Source organism: Paroedura picta, chromosome 6 (genome assembly GCF_049243985.1).
Source record: "Paroedura picta isolate Pp20150507F chromosome 6, Ppicta_v3.0, whole genome shotgun sequence".
In the NCBI taxonomy this organism is placed as follows: Eukaryota; Metazoa; Chordata; class Lepidosauria; order Squamata; family Gekkonidae; genus Paroedura; species Paroedura picta.
In genome coordinates, this window is record NC_135374.1 from 80,071,828 (window position 1) to 80,094,637 (window position 22,810).

General features: G+C 41.2%; 1 protein-coding gene and 1 pseudogene across 4 annotated transcripts in view; one reads left to right on the top strand and one right to left on the bottom strand.

Annotated features, from left to right (window-relative positions):
* Nucleotides 1-22,810, top strand: part of ANOS1 (anosmin 1) — a 263,372-nt gene that overhangs the window by 170,623 nt on the left and 69,939 nt on the right. For 3 of the 4 annotated variants that reach the window (XM_077343277.1, XM_077343278.1, XM_077343275.1), the window contains exon 2: nt 14,617-14,664. The exons of the other annotated variant lie outside the window; for it this stretch is intronic. In XM_077343277.1, the coding sequence (XP_077199392.1) occupies nt 14,617-14,664 (48 nt within the window). The remainder of the gene's footprint in view (nt 1-14,616; nt 14,665-22,810) is intronic. 4 annotated transcript variants of the gene reach the window in all.
* Nucleotides 7,908-9,986, bottom strand: LOC143840514 (large ribosomal subunit protein uL24 pseudogene; annotated as a pseudogene).

Below are 22,810 nucleotides of genomic sequence, written 5' to 3' on the forward strand. Positions count from 1 at the left end.
ACACTCATGGTGCTATGAATGCACATATGGAATGGACATGCTACATGAGGCTTTCATGAGCTATGTGATCATTGTTTCTTCTGAAAAGGTCAACACATGTTTATAGCTTCAGTACATCCATGGAAGACAACAGAATAATCTGGCACCTGGAATTTATGTATGAAGACAGAAAATTCACATATAGCCCTGTTCAAAAGAACTTGTAACTTCACCTATAGTCATGGTTATGCATTGTATATCCAACATGTATGCGTGTTTACAGCAGCATGAACATAACATCTGAAAAGGGTTGCAGTCTTGTTCGGTTACATTTGGAAGTGAAGATCTTGAAACTTGGCAAGGGCGGGCAGAGACAACCAAATATCCTAAAATTCTCATTTTAACTAGGAATACATGGGTCCTCTATGGAGGATGCTTCAATACCAGTTGGTCTACTGCAGGGGTAGTCAAACTGCGGCCCTCCAGATGTCCATGGACTACAATTCCCATGAGCCCCTGCCAGCGAATGCTGGCAGGGGCTCCTGGGAATTGTAGTCCATGGACATCTGGAGGGCCGCAGTTTGACTACCCCTGGTCTACTGTGTTATGTTTGGAATACTTATTCTCAGTAATTATAAATAAATGTATGCTAAATTAACGTGTAATGAGTATTTTGAAGAAATCCAGTTGCTAGGACATACTGGTGCCTTAAAACTTGACTGGCAGAGGTGAGGTAGATTACCTCTTATGTTTTGTCCTTGATCCCAGGGACCTAATTAAAGTAATTCCTTGTCCCTTGCATATAGGAGAATTTAGAAGCAAACTTACTTTTGCACGCAAGCCAAACTAATCTCCCTGTTTAAATACAGATTACTTAGGTGATTAAAAAGCATTCTGCAACACATTTTAAAGAGTATTTGGTTTAATAAGTACCTCAGAGGGGGAACCCCAATAAACTTGGAAGACAGCTTGAAAACCAGTCTGATTTCCCAGATGTTGTTCAGTTATAATTTCCTTGAAGTGAGTGCTGGGATTTGCAGGTCTATAAGAATGTTATTTGAAGGCTTGTTCAACATTTAATCTTTTATGGAACAGTGTTAATTTCAGTTTCTTCACTGCCTCCTTTTTATACTGAGAAAATAATCCCTACCAGAAAAAAAAACAAAATAGCATCACAGCCTCTCTTTATTGAATGGTGGTGAATATTATATAGAAAACAAGAATTAAAATCCTGTATAACAGAATAAGATACTACATTTATGTATGTAAAAGTTTATATCCCATCTTCGTTATTTGATTTCAGGGTAATTAACAATATAAAAGCAAATTGCAAGGATAGAAAACATCATAAGAACTGATCACAGGATTATTAACAAAAAGAACATAGAAATTAAAAACGCAGACAAATCTGTGCCAAAGCAATTTCCTCTTGAATACATATTCGAAGCCTTCCTGAATGCTGGAAGTGAAGGCCATCTCTGTACCCATTCTAATAGGGATGCTTAATTATAGGAAGTTCTAGAGCAGGGGTAGTCAACCTGTGGTCCTCCAGATATTCATATGCGTTTGCTGGCAGGGGCTCATGGGAATTGTAGTCCATGAACATCTGGAGGACCACAGGTTGACTACTCCTGTTCTAGAGGACATTAATTCATATCAATAAGTCAGGTGTCACTTGGTGCCATGTCACGCAGAGAGAGAGCGCCTGTGATCAGACTCATGCCACAGTCCCTGGCTAACTGTGTCTTCAAAGACTATAGGTAACATTTCTGCAACATTGACATATGTTTACATTTTGACCCTTCAAAGAGCTTTGTACGCCTCCACCTCCAACTGGCTGGTGATCCCTGGCCCCAAGGAAGCCCGCTTGACCTCAACTATGGCCAGAACCTTCTCTGTCCTCGCCCTCACATGGTGGAATGAACTCCCAGAGGAAATAAGGGCCCTAACAGAATTAAAACAATTCTGCAGAGCCTGCAAAAAGAATCTCTTCTGCCAGGCATTACTTTGAGGTTGACCATAACTAACAACATCCACTAGGCCCCTGGACCTCCCTCCCATGAATTCATATGCCTGAACTTGACCAACCATGATCAGTGTTATTCTGTTAGATTTTTATTCTGATTGTTATTCTCTGTTTATTGTTACTATTATTACTGTTATTATCCATTTGACATAGCTATTGAGTTTGAGTTATTGTCCTTCCCTACATTTCATATGAACTGCTCTGAGCCTCGGGGGACAATGGTATATAAATGTAATAATAAAATAAAACCATAAATAAATTCTGGACTTGACCATGATAAACCAAGGGCGGAAAAGCACATTGCAAAGCTCTTCCTTCCCACTATTTTTACATTGTATGTGGATTCAACAGATCAGACAGATAAGCAAAAAATCACTCTGTCCTCCTCCTGATGCCTCATTTTCTTCTGCCCCCAGGAATGCCAGTCTCCAATTGGGACCTAGGGATCCCCAGGAATTATGCCACATATTTCCAGTCTACGATTCCCCTGGAGAACATGGCTGTTTTGGAGGGTAGACTCTCTGGTATTGTACCCCACTGAAGTCCCTGTACTATCTCTTTATGTGAGTGAACTCTCACTGGTGTGTGAAGAAGTGATAACATATTTCTGAACTGTCCTACAAGGAGACCTGGGACCTGAATGAACAACTTCCTGAACCAGACCCACTTTGTTGCCTGGTAATCCATGAGTGGGTTTCAGGCATACTGACATAATATTAAAATACTAGTAATCAAGCCCGCTGTAATCAAAATACAGCGGGCGCTAGGCAAGGGAGCCCCCGGCAGTCGCTTTGCGCCTCTCGCCACATCAGGCCGCCGGCAAGGGAGCAACTGTGAGCCACGCTATGTGCGGCTCGCAGTTGCTCCCTTTTCGCCAGGGCGGGAATCAGTGAGGCCAATCGGCAGGCGCAAAGCGCCTGCAGATTGGCCCCACCGATGGTCTGTCCAGCGGAAGGGGCCAATCGGCACCCTTCCTCATCCCGGATAGAGCCCGCCCTAACTCCTCCCCCTAAGCCCTTACGGCTTTATTTAGTCTGCGGCGCCGCGGGCTGTGTTAAGATGTGACAATTCAATAAGACAGGAAATGGAAGAATATAGTAGCTCATAACTAAATCCATTCTTCCAAGACATTTAGATTGTTATTCCATATTTTTCATTTAAGTCTAGTCATTGAAGAACATTAAGTGCTTGAAACCCATTAGAATGGCTTGTTGTTTGTTTGTACAGTAAATTGTTCTGCCTGCCATTCTTTTCTTTTAACTGTGGATGATGCATCCTCTCCATCTGAAGCAATCAATTTTGTCAAATTGCATCAAATCATCATGTGCTTGTAAAAAGCATTGATCGTTAACTTCCCGAGTTTCCAATTTAAATCTCAGTCCTTGAGCACAGTGATGAAAGAAAACATAAGATGAGAATGATGTTTGTTGTTCAAGAAACTTTCTTCCATATTGCCGAGTATGGATTTCCTGTCATTCTTGGTTATGAAAGACAGGCATTAAAGAAGACCTTGACTGCATTCTTTAATAGTGTATTTCCTAGAAGTGTTTGCTTGTGTATGTATGCACACAACCCTTTGAGCAAGCCACCCCCAAATACATCAGAGTTTTTGTGACTGTGGATGGGCTTTTGAATGGACAATTTTCCTTCAGAAGTTAGGATTGCCACCAGTTGTCTATAACATTGTATTAGTAAATATAGACCATAAGAAGAACTCGAAAGGATCAGATCAGTAGTCCATCTCACACAGAGGCCAGACTAGGGAGAACCGACAACAAAGCATAGAAAAAGAGTTGGGTTTTATATCCCACTTTTCACTACCTAAAGGAGTCTCAAAGTGGCTTATAGAGGCCTTCCCCTTAAGTTGTTTTCTGGCACTGGTATCCATCCAGGGTTTTACTGCCTCTGAATTTTGAGGTTCCTTTTACTCACCATGATAGTAGCCACTGATAGATCTATCTTCCAGGAATCAATGGCCTGGGACCATTGCGACATCTATCAAGAAACTGGCTTTCCTAGCCATTTTGTGGCCTTTCAAATTTTGCTTTGGCATAGCAAAATCTTGGCTTCTATTTGTGATCTTAATGAGCTTGCAATTTCAGAGAGCGAGAGAGGATAGCCTGAAATAGGTAGAGGTGAGATATTAAGGCCTATCAGCTTCTAGGTGAGAACCAGGAAAACATTTCAACTCTACATTCCACCTTATTAATGCAAAAAACCTTGGATGGAAGAAAGTGGCTTGCTTAACTGTGCTGCGTGCATCTGCAGAGTACATGGTCACATGCCTAACAACACATCTGATTGGCCAGAACTATAGTAGGAAAAGGCAAACTTATTATTTATTCTAGTTTACTAAAATCCTGCTTCAGGACTGTATCCCAACTAAGCCCAAAACTCAGATGCAGCTTTAAAACTATGTTACCTATCAATGCTGGGTAGATTTGGCCTTGAGTGAACCCCTGCAGTGTGAAGTCAACAGCTAGTTAAGGACCTTCTCCTGCTTTTGCCAATTAACTTTTGTCCTTGCCTGCATGAGAACATGACCCTCAGGTCAAAGGATGTCAGTTTTTCAGCCTAGGCCCTGATTGGTTATTCATAGTAACTTGCCATTTTGGCTCAAAAGATTTAATTGGTTCATTCCTAAATTAATACATGATTTGATTGGATTTTGTTAATGAATCCCATGTGGGAATTTGTCCTTCCTGTGGCCTCTTAACCTTGGCAGCCAGTATTGTTTGTCCCCTTCTCAGGGGCCAGTCATAACCCATTTCCCTCCACAATGAGCCACTCTGAACCAGAGACATTTCATCTCCTGTCAGCTTCCCCCCTCCCCCGCAATTTAGTTTGAAAACTGCTCTGCAACCTTTTTGAGTTTTAAGTGCCAGCAGCCTGGTTCTTTCTCGGGACAAATGGAAACGGTCTTGCTCATTCAAAAAAGCATCCTAGTGCTGAAGAAACTAGCACACTTCCTCCCTACATCATCTTCTCATCCACAGATTGAGACTCTTAATTTGTGCCTGTCTAGCTGGCCCTGTGCATGGAGTAGGCAGTACTTCTGAGAAGGCTACTCTGTGGATCCTGGTCTTCAGGCTCCTGCATAGCAGGCTAAATTTTTCCTTCAGGACTACATTTTCCCACGTCGCTGGTGCCAACATGTACCATGACCATAACTCCTGTCTAGCACTGTCTATCAGCACAGTCTAGGTATTGATTAATATCTGAGAGGGCTCAGTACTCTAGCATTGGTCTTTGGCTGCTGGTCAGTAAAGGAACTGGTGATGGCTAGTTAGCCTGGGCGTGTGAGACTCCCCAAGATTTTGTGTTTAGCTTTATCTTAACCACAGGTTCTGTTAAAGGAACTTATGACAATATCCTCTGGAAATAAATTCCACATTTAATCATTTGTTTAGCAAATAATTTTTTCACAGGAGTGATCCAGAGAGAATGCAGATTTAAATTTTCAACAAATGGGGCTAGAGCAAAAAAGTAGTTGCTGGCTAGTTGATGGGGGAAGGGGGCTTGATGGGGAATAAGGTGAACTGGTTCCTCTCTGGGAGTCTGAATCCGTCTGTTTATATGATTGCATTTGCCTTTTCCAAGCTCTGCGTTGTATATTTGTAAATGGAGTAAATATTGCATCATAAGTATCCACTGTGCACCCTCTTCCAAAAATTACTTACAAAAGCTTGTAGTGTTGCCTCTGGAAATTTTCTTCAGTTGGAAGTGGTAAGTGTAACTTTGAGGTTAGGGTGGAATATATTTGTTTAGTTGAAGGGAAACTGAGCTGGTGACTAAGGAGAACAAAATAATCGCACTTCTGTAAGAAATGGAAGCACTGCATAGCAGTTTACAGAAGAAATTACAGCAATTGTTAATAAGGGGTTCTGCATGAAGGGGTAGTTCCCTGGTATTAGATACAGTGGGTGAAGAATGATCCATGCTCAGGTGCAAAACACCTAATTGGAAACAAGATGAGTGATCTTTGAAAATGAGCGCCTTATACGCTCTGAATTTTGTAGTTAGTAGTTCAGAACAAAGACATTTTGGCTCTCAATATGAGAATGAAAAAAAACTGGGGCAAAAGACCTGTGTAGTTGGAAAAGAATCTGTAAGACTGAAGCAGGATGAAGTGTTTGTCCTCAATGAGTAATTTGCATGGAGAGGAATGGCGGCCAGTATGCACAATAATGGGTGGGAAGCTTCTTACCAACTTTTCTACTCCATGATGGTCTTAGTAGATGCGATCAGACTTCCTGTAGTTGGCACTTCTAGGAACAGGCCCTGAGTAGTATTAATCTAGAAGCTTGAGAGTAATTGGGCAAATCTAGTAGGAAAACAGACTTCATTCTCAGTCGGCTTCATTCTCAAATTAGGTCCTATCTAAGCAGCTTGAGTACCCAGTTTGGTGGGGGGTAAATGGTAATGACTGGGGAAGGCACTGGCAAACCACCCCATATTGAGTCTGCCATGAAAATGCTAGAGGGCGTCACCCCAAGGGTCAGACATGACTCAGTGCTTGCACAGGGGATACCTTTACCTTTTTAAAAGCAGCTTGACAGATTTATTAAAATTTTTATTTAAACCCTGACTTTTACCTCATTGTGATATAAAAGTCTTTGCATCATTTTCCTTTCCTCCATTTTATATATCCAAGATCAACTGAAAAGGATTTTTAATGGCAGTAAGAGAATGATGAACAGAAAGAGAATATGTGAATCAACTGTGGAGAACATTCATGTCCTTGAATAAAGGCTTGTTGTGAACCTTCATTTAGGATCTAGCTCTGTGTTGGCATAGTTCAGAAATCAGTTCAGGAGGAGCAAGCAGAAAGAGAATGATGGACTTTCTGTACAAGAATGCAAGGCCAAGTGGAAGATCTTGTTAAAGAACTACTGCACCAAGAAATAACCTTCATAAGGTATTATTTTTGATCTTCAAAGCAATAGAAATTGCATGGTATTCTGCTCATGTTCATGACAATGAGAAGTATAGCTCATCTAGAGCTCATATATGTACTCATGTATTTGCAGGTAGTGGTTTGGAATGCTTGGAATAATTATAAGGTAGTCCATCGCAGGCTTTATGCTGGATTAAGCAGACAGCAGACATATTGTCTAATCCAAAAAACACTAAATCCCAGAGTGCTATAGCTCACCATACTCAGAAATTTAGTGTGATTAACAATACATTATCCACTGTACTCAGTAAAAAGTAGATGTATATCAGCCAAAGTATTACAACTGTTTAATCATCTGTTAATGTGATAGATGGCTTCAAGTTCTGCCCTCCATGCATCCCTGTTTCCCTTTTATGTATGAAAGTCTCTTGATTTTCCAGCCAATGAGAGGCTGTAGATTTCTCCAGAGGGAAAGTGAGTTGGAAAAACAGTCAATAATGGGAAAGGAAAAAAACCTTTCAGATAGGGCTGAGACATTAATAGAGGTATGTGGTTAGGTCTCAAGTTCCTATACAGAGTCAGGATTAGGTTAGGTATCCTGTGATAGGCAGCTTATCTCACAGAAGCAGCATAATAGTGACTTGTGAGGGAACAGAGGGGAAAAAATCTTGAGAGGCAAGCTAACATTATTTCAAGAGTCTGAAATTCCTAGGTTTAGTGAGCCATTCCATATCTCTCTCTCTCTCTCTCTCTCTCTCTCTCTCTCTCTCTCTCTCTCTCTCACTCTCTCTCTCCCCCCACCCCCCATCAGTCTGTCATTTCTGTAATCTTGAGTGTGGGTTTTGATAACCCATGTAAAGCAGATCTTCAGCTGCAAATAATTACTAAATTGGTACACCCCTGTTCTTCTGCACCTGCTCTTTGTAAGCTCTTGTAAAGAAATGACATTAAACATATTTTTCCCATTTCAGTAGATTTTTAATGAAAATCACCAAGAAGTCTATTTTATTCTTGCATCTTTTCAATGGCTTCTTCCTTGTATTTAACCTTCTCCATCCCAACTTGGCGAGACTTTCATTTACATGCCATGATCTTTTTATAATCCTTATCCAGCTTTAGTCATGTGATGACCATCTTGCTAGGATGGATACCCACATGAAGAGCTGTGAAATTGGTCTTCTCACACTGTACATGTTTAGTGTAGATGTCTACTTTCTATATATCTGTACTACTTATTTGATCTGCTGTCTTTTGTAATGACTTTGAACGACCTGAATTTCATCCACTATTTCGATGAGCATCCTTATGGTTGAGATCAGGGTGAAGAGAAGATCTATGGGCCTCCCCAAAGGAGGAGTACCCCACCATATGTCAGTTGTGTTGGTCATCTTCTCCCCTGATTTCCCAGCGAGGTGGGTGGGTGGGTTGGTAGCCGCCGGTTGTTGGTAGTTCATTCTAATTGTTGGTTCTAAGGGAAAATCAGGGTTTGGGGGGATTGTATTGTTTTATTTTGTAACCCGTCACGAGCCGGCCTTTCTGAGAGTGGTGGGTAATAAATTTAACAATAACAATAACAAAGCATACAATGAGCATTGTATTTCTGCCTCAATTCCTTGGAAAGGGGAGAAGACATGATCTTTTTTCAAATGTCAGATGGTACATTGAAGTTTCATTTGCAGTTCTTGCTGCGATCCGAGGTCACAAATTGATTGAACTAATTTTGACCAGTGTCACCTTGGCAATGGCTGCTCTGAAAGGGGACAATAAATGAATAGAAGGTGTCAGTGTGCATCACTCCAGGGATGGGGAGGGGAAAATGGAGTAGAAATTCTCAGTTACTTGTTCTGCCTGCCCACCCATGTACCACCTGTAACTGCAAGGTCATCTAGCATGGTTGTTTTCATACTTTTGTTGGTGACTACACCTTCACCCCCCAAATCACCAGTATTTTCTAAGTGGGAGTTGGAAGCCCTAACTGTTTGGTCCCTACTACTGGAGGTGTGTGTGTGTGTGTGGGGGGGGGGGATGTGAAGTAACATCCTACTGTCAGAGGTAGCATAAATAATGTAGAAATTTCTAAGCATATTTTATTTAAAAAATAGAAACTTGGAATTATGACATGCAGTGTTAACAATATTGAGTTACATATTTCATGTTCCATGCTTGCTTTAATTGTTTAATTCTCCAAGGCTGCATTTCAGGAACATAACATAATAATATGGAAGTCTCATCCCTGTTTGTGGGCAAATTAATTTGAAAGAAGCAGAGCAACCTGTTCACAGGGAGAGGAATGCTTTATTTAAAACTCAGCAGGTTTCAAAAGGAAGAAAACTAATTATCAGAATGGTCTGAGGCATGCTTGTTGGGGTAGGTATGTAGGGTTAGGGTGAGCTACCTAGTACTGATTTATGAGACTAGTAATCAAGCCCGCTGTACTTAAAATACAGTGGGCGCTAGGCAAGGGAGCCCCCGGCAGTCGCGCGGAGCTTCGCACCTCTCGCCACGTCAGGCCGGCGGGCAGAGAGCCCCCGGCAGCTGCGCTCGGCGCGACTGCTGGGGGCTCCCTTGCCGGCAGCCTGACGGGCTTCAGTAATAGGCGTTGAGTGGTCCCCGGAGAGTGGTCCCCGGCGTTGAGTGGTCCCCGGTGATAAAAAGGTTGGGGACCACTGCTTTAAAAGATTCTGCAGCCAATTATAATGAATATTATATTTATATTATAATTTTTATATAGTCCAGCCTCTATTAGTTTAAAAAAGGATAATGGGACAGTAGATGAATACCAGCATCATAGCAAAGGCTCAGTAACCTGCCAACTTGCAGTGTAATGTTCTGTAGGTTTATTGAATCTATTCCCTGATTCTTGACAGTAATCCAAAGTAATTTGAATAATTATAGGTTAGTCCATCCCAAACGTTATACTGGACTAAGATAAGAAGACATTGGGTATTCCAGGAAGAAACATTTTGGAGTAGCTGTTGGACTGTAGGCCTCTTTGGGTCTGGCTAGAATCTGAATTATTATAGAATCTGTTTTCTGCCTCTGAGTCCCAGGCCTTGGTGTTTCTAATATTCTAGGTTTTTTCATTGCTTGGGAACATGATGTATTTTTGAATAAATGTAGGCCTGAGCACAGACAGCAACATCCTCATACATAGTACTGGGGCTGATGAGGCTTGAAGTGTTGTATGAGTGCTTCATTGGTTCTGGATTGAATATACCGTTGATTGTTTATATAATTTATTTGTTTTAAATCATTTCAATATACATCCATTAAGAATGTCACATAATCTGGTAGCAAATTTGATTAATCATAGTCGTTTAAGCAAATTTACATTCAAGAGGTAATACCAGAAGTATTTTCAATGTGTAATAACAGATTACCATTGTTTATCTGAAGCACAAACTTTTTAATAAGCCTCATAAAGATAATGAGCTTTTGCTTTCTCAAGAAGATCCTACCAGTCGCAAATACAGGTATGCCATTATGACTTTTTGATCAAACCAGATCAAAAGTAATTACTGTTTTGTATTAAACTAAATCACACCAATGGTCAATAATAATTGACAATACCCATTGAACTACACTACTTTAAACATATATAGGCTTTATAGCCAAGTTATTTTACCCTTTTACCGGCAGACTAATGTTGATGCTAAAGTTGTTGTGTATACCAACATAGGCTCAACAACATGGTAGTCAGTTACAATGAAGACAAAGTGACGCATATCAGAACAAGAAACAAAAAACATTAAACATGTGTTGATGGGATCTCAACGAGTCAGGATTGAAATGCAAGGAGATCTTGAGATTGTAGATAATTATCAAATTGTCAACTCACTGTGCAGAAGCAGAAAAAAGGCATGTTGTGGGTTATTAGAAGGGGATTGAAAATAAAATAATTGATATAATACTCCTATATAAGTTTGTAATGACCTTGCATACCCTGTGGTATGGCTTTATAGTTTTCTGCATACGGGTCTGGTCAACTTGTCTCCAAAAAATAATTCAAGCTGCTTAAAAAAAGGTAAAGGTATCCCCTGTTCAAGCACCGAGTCATGTCTGACCCTTGGGGTGATGCCCTCTAGCGTTTTCATGGCAGGCTCAATACGGGGTGGTTTGCCAGTGCCTTCCCCAGTCATTACCGTTTACCCCCCAGCAAAGTTGTTCCTCATTTTACCGACCTCGTAAGGATGGAAGGCTGAGTCAACCTTGAGCCGGCTGCTGGGATTGAACTCCCAACATCATGGACAGACAGCTTCAGCCAGCATTTTTGCCACTTACCACTCTGTGCCACAAGAGGCTCTCCTCCAAAAAGATATTGCAGAGCAAAAAAAGTGTGGAAGAGGGCAAACAAATTATTTTAACATGTTGAAACACCTTTCCTGTGAAAATTCTGGGACGTAGCATTCGTGATCACACAGCAAATCTGCGCTGGGTTTTGGAAAAGTCACGGGAATATCAGAAGGATGTCTACATCTGCTTTATTGACTACAAGAAAGCTTTTGATTGTGTGGATCACAACAAATTGTGAGAAGCCTGGCAAAATTTGGGATATCAGTGCATTTGATCAAACTGATGCAGTCGCTGTACGCAAACCAAGAAGCCATTGTACATACACAATTTGGTGACATTGATTGGTTCAGAATAGAGAAAGGAGTGTGCCAGGGTTGTATTCTTTCTCCCTTCTTGTTTAGCTTGTATGCTGAAAACATTATGAGATTGAACTCAAAGTATCAAACACCTGGAAACAGGATTAAATGTAAATAAATGACTTCAATGCCCTTCTTGATTGAGCAAAAAAAGGGAAAAAATTAACCAAGAGTTGGTTAATCAAATAGCAATTTGCTTGGATTGAGCAGACCTATGGGATATGCCAGGATACTTCAGTGTCTAAGTCTTTGGTTACTGGGAATTAAATGAAGGTTTATTATTATTGAGAAATCAGAACTTGGGGAGATAGCATTTAGTCAGTTTGTAATACCAGCACACCTAACCTCTTTCCTGAGCCTTTGTGTCTGTACTCAGGTGCCTTTATGAGATTCCTTAAGTTTTATATTCCTTGGCACCTAGAATCTAAAAGGGGGGTACCTATTAAAACAACTAAAGTCCAAAATAAGAGGAGAATCTCATTGACCAAAGGAGTTTTGTCGAGAGTGGAGTTCTTACAACCCAGATGTCTCAAGCTAGCCTGACCTCATCAGAACTCAGAAGCTAAACAGGGTTGCCCTGGATAGTACTTGGATGAAAGACCACCAAGGAAGTCAACGGTCACTATGCAGAGGCAGGCAATGACAAACCATCTCTGTACAACTCTTGCCTTGAAAATCCTATGGGGTTGCCATAAGACAAATGTGACTCGATGGCACATTTCACCAGAGAAAGTATACTGACAACTTTTTCCTTTTCCCATAGTATTAAAACTTGGGGACATTCAGTGAAGTTTATGGACAGTAAGTTCAGGCTGAATAAATGAAATACATATTTACCGAATGGATAATTAAATTGTGGACTACACTGCCAGTGATTGTAGCAATAGCTGTAAGAATAAAAGGCTTTAACAGGGAATCATAAGATTCAAGGAAGATAAGTTCATCATTGGCCACTATCCATGGTGCCTAATGGAAATCTTCAGAGGCTGCAAACCTCTGAATGCCAGTGCTAGATTCAGCATCAAGGGACCACCTTGGCCTTTATGTTTTGTTTATATTATATTTACTGGCCCTCCAGGGCAATTGGTTGGTCACTGTTTGGAACAGAATGCAGGAGCAGATGGACCTCTGGTCTGATGTAGCAATCTGGTTTGTATGCGCTTGCCATAAAGTTTATACTTCTCAGGTTTTGGCATATCAAATAGGCTTGTAAAGTTCTTTTGTAGCCACAAATGATGGTGCACCTAGGATTTGATAAAAAATAACATTATTTTTAAGCTATATTTATGAACATATATTGTACATTAAAATCATTGTGTTTAACATTTTCCACATACTAGCTTTCAGTAGGAGAAATAGCAGTTTAGTGGCTATTTATTATGGTATTGTTCCAGGTAACAGGAATAAATTCAGAAGGAGTAGTGTTTAATCTGATTTAGTGAAAAGAAAACTAAAAAGCTGTAAAATAATGCAGCCAGTTACAAGTAATCTGCTGTTGCAATCATTGCTTTCTTCTGTCATTCCTGATTTTAAGAAGAAAGGAGTAAGAAATAGAAAGTGGCACATGAAATATTACTTCAACATTACTACTGGCTAGGTTTGAAAAAGGAAATAATAAATTCTTGGCTGGCACTGAAACTGCTAAAGTAGTCCTGTTAAGAGTATGTTATTTATGGCATCCTCCTAAACTTTTATTTCTTCTGTGCCTGTCCTATTCATAAGCATTTGTAGGTCTTATGTTTCACATCTACTTAAATATGTGCTTTAATACATTGTAAATAAATTCCAGATTAGTCTCTGTCAACCATAAGAACATTAAGAATATTTAAAACTGCCACAGCTTAATAGTTAAAATATAGTGTGCTTATGAGAAAAAAAAGTATCTGGGTAGGCAGAATGATCATTGTTTGTAAATAGTTGAAAACAATTAATTACATATCCACAGGCTAATGCACAGCTCAGAAATTAACTAGTTCTGCATTTATGACAAACCATAGCTTGTTTTTCAAATTGCAGACTGTAATTAAGATCAAAGAAATAATTGATTTCTAAGCCACACATCAGGAGTAGGGGAGAATTGTTCAAGAATTGCTAGTGACAAACTATGGTTTGCAGTAATAAGTGAGTGTGAATTACCAGACTGACTAATTTGTGAATTGGCTCCCAAGTGATATTAATACTCTTTTATACAGTAGAGTAGTGATAGTGATTGTGAGTAACCTTTTGAAAGGTGCTCCCAGCATAAACATTTAGAGAAGTGGATAAGTAGTTGCCTTGATTATGGCAGCTATACCTTCCTTGACCTAGGATATGGAGAAGGCAGGGAAGCAAAGACTTTAGCACTACTATGCCTATCAAGGTAGACCATGCTTTTGTTCTCTGAGCATTTTGTTCTGACGAGAGAAAGAAGCTTCAGGTCTGGGTATATGTGTCTTTTTGCTGCTTTCCCAACAGCAGAAGATGAGACAAGCCATCCTACAAATAAGATCAGATAGCACCATGGCTGGCCAATGCCAGTTTTAATCTTACTGATGATTCAGGCCTTACGCTCTGCAGGGGAAAACCTACTGGTCGTTCCCGGCCCCAGAGAAGCACGCCTAGCCTCAACCAGGGCCAGGGCTTTCTCTGTCCTGGCCCCTACCTGGTGGAATGAGCGCCTGGGTGAGCTGCGGGCCCTGCAGGAGCTGTCAGCGTTCCACAGGGCCTGTAAAACGGAGCTCTTCCGCCAGGTCTATGGTTGAGGCTGGGATTGGCGAGGAAGAACATTCCCCCCCCCCGGGGGTTTGAAGTATTCATCATTACCCTCTATCCCCCAATACCCTTGCTCGGGTAGGGGAGAGTGGTATTTACCGCCATGTTGGGTATTTTTATAGTCTTTTAGTGGGGGGTTTAATGGGGGATTTTAAGACTACTGTTACCCGCCACGAGCCTGTAGGGAGCGGCGGGAAATAAATTGAATAATAATAATAATAATAATAATAATAATAATAATTCTCAACATTGAAAACAGATCATAGCTGTTACTTGAAGATATCACTAATGCTTTTGATTTCTTTCTTTTCCAGAATAATGGATCTTTGGTCTGGTGTCAGAATCACAAACAATGTTCTAAGGTATGGAGTTAATTTTTGTTTATAGGAAGTTCATTAGTACTGGACATTTTTCTTCAGTGTTTATTTATCTGTTGTCTTCGGTGGCACAAATATATTTTGTGCCACCGTATATTGCTATGATTCAATTAAAGTAATTAAAAGTTTATTATAAAGTTAAACAGATTGCTTAAATCTAGATTAAGTTCTTTTAAATCCTATTGCCTTCAGTGGAAGAGTTTAGTAGGTAGTTAACTTTCTCCCATACAAATCAGTGGCCTTAAAAAGGTTGGCTCATGGCCATTAATTTTGCAAACAATGTACTTAATATGTACTTAATAAAAGAGATGGTGCCTTTGAATGAGGTGATTTGAATGAGGTGGTTTACAAAATAAAACATAATAAAAACTTAAAATACTGAAAAGAATGTTAATTAATGTCGAGCATTAGAGAGTTGAACATGAAGTGAAAGCATATCTAATGGTATTTACTGCTTTTCACATGGAAAGAGAATGGCTGATTTTGTTAAAACAACTTTAGGCATATACTTTGATATACAATATTTTATTTCTTTTTGCTAACTTAATATTTAACATTAAATTTCTTTTCAGAATTCAAGTAGTCTTTCTGTTGCTTTTCTGTGTGTATGGACTCCTTGACCCTCCAAAGATTAGTGCATAAATGAGCTAATATCCATTTGATTCCACTGGACAGCAACCTGCTAAGTTGCCTATAGAGTAATAACAATGATTCCTCAGCGTTAGGGGGTATAAGTGGCACTACAAGGCTTAGTCACTGACTGCTCTTTTCATTCATTTACAAAGTGTTTATTCCCCTCTTTAGAATTTCACCTGAAGAAAATTATGTAGTAAGAAATGGTGGGGAGATGTAAATTAAGTCCCTGCATGATTATGTAGTACTTCAATAATATTCATTGTAATATGTTAGAATTTAATTTGAATAGGAGGCTTTCTGAGCAATCTATCATATCTGGGGCAAAATCAACTCTGTAAGAGTATGAGTAATACTTGGTGGTACAGTGCATTATTCAATGACGGGAGATTAAAAAGATATAAACACAGTAACCAAATAAATATACTATCCTGGAAATATTCTGTCTGACTTTGCTCTGTAAAATTTTTCCTGTGAGCTCCTTCAGGGCTCCTTGCTGAGTTCTTCCTTGTGTGAATGCAGGTGGAAAGATGAATGAATGATCTCCATAATTAGAGGTTTGCTGCACCCTTCCATCTGTCAAAGCCACTAAAATAACTGTATAGTTCTCACTTGTGCTTCTAGCACTAAACTCAGCCTGGAATCCTCTAATGAGTTGCCCCACCCACGGCAGTGGCATTCTTATGGTAAATGTTCTGTTTTCATACTGAGATGTGTTATCAAACTGATTAGTGTGCATTTGAGATCATTACCTTGTAGTAGTGGGAATATTGCATGGTTGTGACTTTTTTAAGTACAAGGAACCACCATCAGTGCAGGGAAGTATGATGGGTCACTGTCATCTGTAGAGCTACATCACAATGGAAAAACTGTTAAGAAATATAACTTGATGATGATAGGGGAAAGTTCTATCAAGTTGACACTGATTTATGGCAAACTAATAGGATTTTCAAAGCAAGAGACACAGGTGGTTTTCCATTGACTGTGTCTTTGTGGCAACCCTTCCCTTCTGACTTCCCATCCCAGGACCAGCAGTGCTGATCCTACTTACCTTTTGCGATCCGATGGGCTATCCAGCTCAGAGTTTAAATAGAGTTTTCAGGGTCACCTACAACAGTGCTCCTCAACCCCCAGTCTGCGGCCTGGTGTGGGGAGAACTTCGGCAGCAGGCCACGGCTCCCTCTCCCGCCCCCCCCCCCCTGCAGTGAGAAGCTCACCAGTCTGAGAGCAAATCTGCCACCGTAGCGGGCGATTAGCTTACAGCCTGGCAAGCTTCTTGCTGTGGGGGGAGGGGGAGAGGCGGCACAAATGCGCATGCGCGGACCTGCCACGCATAAGCATTTGCTCCCGACGCGGGTGCAAACACACAAACATGGTAGTTTTGCGCATGCGTGCACGCGCAGCTCTGTGATGCATGCACAGCAGCCCCCGGCGGGAGCAGAAATGTGCATGCGTGACAGCTCCCAGCGCATGTGTGCATGTGCAAAACTGCCGCGCATGCGCGTTTACGCCTGTCAGGTGCAAACACACATGTTTGGCTGGTCCGTGCAACTGCGTTTGCCCGGGGCTGCCGTGCATGCGTGCGGTCCTGGGTCGCCCTCTCCCCCCATCCCTTGGCAATGGGCTGCAACCTGGAAAAGGTTGTGGACAACTGACCTACCAGAAAGCAGGGCAAAGGATGTTTTAAAATTGCTCTTTAAACCAATTGAGGATAAGAATATCTTGGTTGATCATTTGGTCAATTGAAGAAAAATACAGATTTTTATTTTTATATGTATGATGTATGAAGTGATTGTTAATAGATGACAGTATTGGGCTGTATGTTTTTAAAACTATGTTTTAGCTGTGAACATATACCCACTGAAGTTGTTTGGTATACCAGTCAGTGCAGCTATGATGATTGTATCACTGCAGCATTTGTGCTGTTGTTAGCTGCTTTGCTTTAGGTTATTTGTGGCAAAAACTCAATTGCACTAAGTTTTATAAACCTTTCCTAACTGGGACTGTGAGGCAGATTGAAGAATGTTTAATCCTCTATCAATTATTTAAACCCTACCCATCCATATTCAGATTAAAAAAGGGATACACACAAGCTTTGATTAAAGGTTTGTTAATGTGTAAGCTGTTTGCTCCCTATCTTATCTGAGAACTTTCTAGACCAAGGTTGTAATTATTTATATAGTAAGTAGAAATCGCTTTTTCATAGATAATTGACACTAGACAGACAAGATACAGATGGACATGAACAAATGTTTACTTAACAGAAAGTAAAATATTTAATAGGATAAGGATTTTGTATGGAAATGGTTCAGTATATAAAGTGAACTGTTTCACAAGTTCACCTCCATTGATAAATAAACCGTGAGGGAAAATTTGATTCCCTTTTTCCTGGACAGGCTACCTTAGCGTACAAGGTTCACTGGAATCAATTTGCATATGCAAATGGATCCAGGTTCAGTACTGTTCTTTTAACAGACAGAACTCCTGTACACATAAGTGAGGAATGTAGGGCCCTTAACAGGATTCTTATTTGTCTCTCTAAAACAAACTTTCTTTCCTAATCTGACCCTAAACCTGAACTAAAAGACAAATAAAATCCTAAATGGATGCTTTTATCACTAACCACAAAATCTCCTGTTTGAGGGGGGAAATTCCCTCTCCCTCACTAAGGTTAGGCTGGTTCACCCCCTCTTATCCAGTGAAGTTCCATGGTCTGTGACTGGCTCCCAGTCATGGATTTGAATGAGGCCAAAAATGTCAAGGATTGATTCAGAGACATGGAAGAAAGGTGGGACTTTTATGGATGATTGCAATAATAAAGGTAAAGGTATCCCCTGTGCAAGCACCGGGTCATGCCTGACCTTGGGGTGACGCCCTCTAGCGTTTTCATGGCAGACTTAATACGGGGTGGTTTGCTAGTGCCTTCCCCAGTCATTACCGTTTACCCCCCAGCAAGCTGGGTACTCATTTTACCGACCCTGGAAGGATGGAAGGCTGAGTCAACCTTGAGCCGGCTGCTGGGATTGAACTCCCAGCCTCATGGGCAGACAGCTTCAGACAGCATTTCTGCTGCCTTACCACCCTGCGCCACAAGAGACTCTTGATTGCAATAATAGACCTTGTCAATTAGAGTTAAAATCTGGGATTAACATCAGGGCCCTCAGCTCTCCCAGGAGCTCATTCTGCCAGGTTGGGATCAGGACTGAAAAGGCCCTGGGCCTGGCTGAGGCCAGGCGAATCTCCTTTGGGTCCCTGGACCTCTGTCTTGGAGGCATTGATTTTCAGGCGACTCTGCTCCAACAATCCAGCTACAGCTTCCAAACATTTGGTGAATGTATCTGCGGGGGAGTCCGGCTGCCCATCAGGACATAGAGCTGGTTGTCTTCTGCATATTGGTGACATCCCAGCCCAAAACTCCAGGCCAGCTGAGCCAGAGGGCGCATGAAGATGTCAAACTATGTGGGGAGGAGTACCGCCCCCTGAGGTATTCCACAAGAGAGTAGATAAGGATGTGACAAACTCTTCCCCCACTGCCAATCACCGTGTTTTGTTCCGGAGAAAGAAGTGTACTTACACTGTAAGACAGCACTGTAAGACAGCCCTGAATCACAGCACTGGCGAGATGGCAGGCTAACAGCTCATGGCTGACCATGGGGCACTTTAACATGTGGGACTGTATTGGAGGTGCAGATTCAGCTCACTGCTTGGAAAAATTAGGGGAAAAGATTCTTCAAGAAAGCAGCGTTTGTAATTTTACAAACAGGAAAATCCAGAATAATTGATATAATGTGGCAAATCAGCACTGAATGAAATATGCAGACTAGAAATGCAGTATTATGAAACAACAATAAAAACACAAAATCTTTCTCTAAAATGGCTGCCTGCATAAGACCCATTATGCACGGGGGTTTTAGCGCACATTCGGGGTGGAATGGCGGCGACTAAAATCACCGATAACGCACTGAGCCGGCTGCAACCGGCCGCAGCTTCGGTGCATGCCGCCGAAAAAGCCGCGTCAGTGAAACGCGGAAGAAAGCGCAGCTTCCGGGTGACCGGGGCGCAACCAGAAGCGGCGCCCGGATCGCCGCGTGCATAATCGGTTACTCTGGGTTTTGCCGCCGTCGCGCCCCGCCCCGTACATAACCGGTATGCGTCGCGTCTTCCCCCTCCGCGTTTTCCATGTGACCCGAAATCGCCGTTTCGGCGGCCGTGCATAATGGGCCTATGGGGAAAAAATCTTCAAGAGAAAATTTAAAAACATACACGCCTGTCCAATGAGAAGAGGGGTATGGGAGCATCCACAGAGACAAGAAGATGAGTTGGGAGCTGAAACTAATCATGTAATGGTAGAAAGTTTTGTGCCATGTCAGTGGAGCAGAGATTAGGGATCTAGGAGAAATGATGGACCAGCTGTGAGGCTGGGTAACAGGGTGACTCTAAACTGTCTACAAAGGTCAGGGCGTGAGGGTGTGTGTGACTTTGTATGCCCTTTAGCCTTGGATACCATAGTATTTCTAATTCAGAAATTATGTAGGTAGTATTATGCAATGCTGCAGATTATTGTTACTGAATTTTGTCTATTGTTTCATAAAAGTAGTTATGCAATTACTCTGTTCTCAGTATTGAACTTGGTTAGCCATGGATGAAATGCCTATTTACTCATTGTGGTGTTTTTTTTCTTCCTCAAAATATTCCTCAAAAAGTATCCTTATCAGTTTCTCAATTATTTTATTGCTCAGGAGCAAGGTTTGTAGAACTTTCCTGAAGAAACGTTTGAGGCTTGGATTTATATCACTGGCTATGTCATGTGTGCTCCTACTCAATAAAGAGAGGGAAGAAAGAAGCTAAGCACCAAAGCTTTTTAAGAAGTGCACACAAAAAGATACTTATTAAGGCTGGCATTTTGAAGCACTAAATGCTTCTTTAACATGGCTTTATCTGCTTCAGTGAACACTGTGTTGAGAATCCAAGATATTCAATCTGCAGACTCTGAGCAAGCCCTTCTTTTCTTTAGAGTTATTTGGGCACAAAAATAATCCTTTCCTAGAACTTTTAGCTGAAGCAACTGAACTATGCAGACTAATCAGCTGTAAATCTTTGCCATCTAGAAAGCAGTTGATTAAGTGGCATCTAACAGTAGTACAATCGGCAGTGAAGCCGAGTTGATCAAACACTTTAAAGACAGACAGGGCTTTTTGAGACAAACTAACAGTTAAGTCTGTTTCAAAGTAACTGATTTATTGCATAAAAATTTTACACAACTTTCCCATTTCCCCAGACACCAAATTCTAGCCTTTGTAAGTATTTATCATTTTCTACCATTTATTCTCTCCAAAGTTGGGAGCATGCAGAATCTAGAAAGTTAGTATTTTGTAGAAAAATATGGAAAATTTAGATTAATAAAAATGGCTTTGCTGACTTTATCCCCCCCCCCCCCCCAAAAAGAAAACAATCTCATGGGAAAAACTGAAATGTGTACTTATGAGTGGTTGTATGCTGCCATTATGCTCAGTGAATGCATTATGCTTTGGTGCAAGGAGACTTCCCACAAGCATCGTGCATTGGAAGAAAATCCCTTGTGCCACCATTTTCTGAACAGCATACAATCCATACGATCCAATGTGTGTTATATGATTTTAAAAAAATGGAATGGTTTGTATACTTATATTGTTCAGCAATGGAGCCTGCCCTGGAATTGCAGGGGCAACTCACCTTGGTTGAGGAAAGCCATATGCAAGTGGCAGCTGCAGCAGCCGGGCCAGACCATGGCCAGAATAGGCAAGGTGGGGCTGCAGACTCTAAGTTCAGTTTGGCAGTCAAGTGGAGCTAGTCATATAATCAAACCCTACTTAGGGAAGGGAAAACCTGAAGAGGCAGCTGAAACAGAGCTCCAGAAGACTTCTGGTTGGATAAGAAGGAATAAGCTGGGGAGAGGACTGGAAGAGCGATCTACTCAAGAAGAATCTGTAGCAGGCCAGGGAGGAAGAAGTATTCCTGCTTAAGCAGTATATAAGAGGGGAAGATATAGAGAGGAGGAGGAACAAAGTGGTGCAGCCCCGTTACCTCTCTGCTGAGGCCTGGTAAGTCCTTCCCTGCAGGGAAGTGGAGCAAGAGCAAGGCAGAGGGAGTGTTCACATATACAGAGTAATGGAAATTTTAATCACAGTGATAAAAATACCAGTAAATGTATCAGCTGTTGTGAGAATCCCACAGTTACAGTGAAAATGTATTTCAAGAAATAAAATAAAAGTTGAAATCAAAAAAGTTGATTTTGTAAACTGGAATTAGGAAGTTTGTCTTAGATCTTGAAAACAGTGCAGCTAGCTGTTTCCACATCCAGGAGAAGCTCTAGGTTTATGTTTATTAAACAGTGGACTTCTGTGCTTTATCACAGACTGTTTTATTGCTCTATGACAGACTGTGATTTTTTATTTACTTCATTTATACCCCATTTTTCTGTCCAGTGGGAACCTAAAGAAGGATACTTCATTCTGTTTACTTCATTTTATCCTCACAAAATCCTTGTGAGGTAGGTTGTGCTAAGACTCTGTGGCTGGCCCAAGATCACCCAGAAGGCTTTCATTATAGAGTAGGAAGTTGAATCTGTTCCCCCATTCCTTTTCTGATACTCTTAACTGCTATTAGTATTAGTAAACGATAATTTTTTTCAAAAGGACAGGTCACTTGCTACCTGATTGGTCCTTCCTGGGGGTGTGCCACCAATAGAGACAGAGCACTCTGCCAATGAGGACCAATCAGTTCAAATTGCACTCTGTCAACCAGGGCTAATCAGCTCAAATTGCATACAGATGACTCACTCTCTACCTGATTGCCCCCCACCAATATTCTCCCATTAGGAGATGGTCTTCAGCCAGGAATGACCCGCCCTGGTAGTTTAGCTACTAATCAGGAGAGAGCCCTCAGCATGAAGGGCTAATAAGTAGTCAGCTCTCCACCTCTGGTTTTCTGCAAGTTTCAGACGTTTGCTGGGTGGAAGAGGAGCCAGCCTCAGAGCATGCCTTATGGCCATTAAGCTGCCCTGGCCTCCTGGCATCTTTCAACTCAGAGGGTGGGGGAGAAAGCTGCATATAGGGGTTTATTAAAGAGCAGGATAGATTGCATGTGATAAAACACTTTCTTTTTGCAGAATGATACAGATGACTAACTGACATTAAGGTGAGAAAATTCTATTCCATGATAGTGCGATTATTTGTAGGGAGTTTAGTGTTTTATGAAAACTACTCAACACTCTCCCTTTTTTCTTAAAAGATGGGCTTTTCACTGACTGTTATGTACGCTAGCTATTCTGTTCTTGGGTGGCAAATGTGCTGATGTGAGGCTTGGCTGTGCTCAGCAGGAAGGCATTGGTCTGCTTAACGGTTGTTAATATTTGTTTGGTTCTGGACGGTAATGCTGTCTGATATCTGTAATTGTCATTATTCACTCACTGGGTGGTAGATACAGATGTGAAGGGCTTTAAATGCTGAGTGCAAATGTT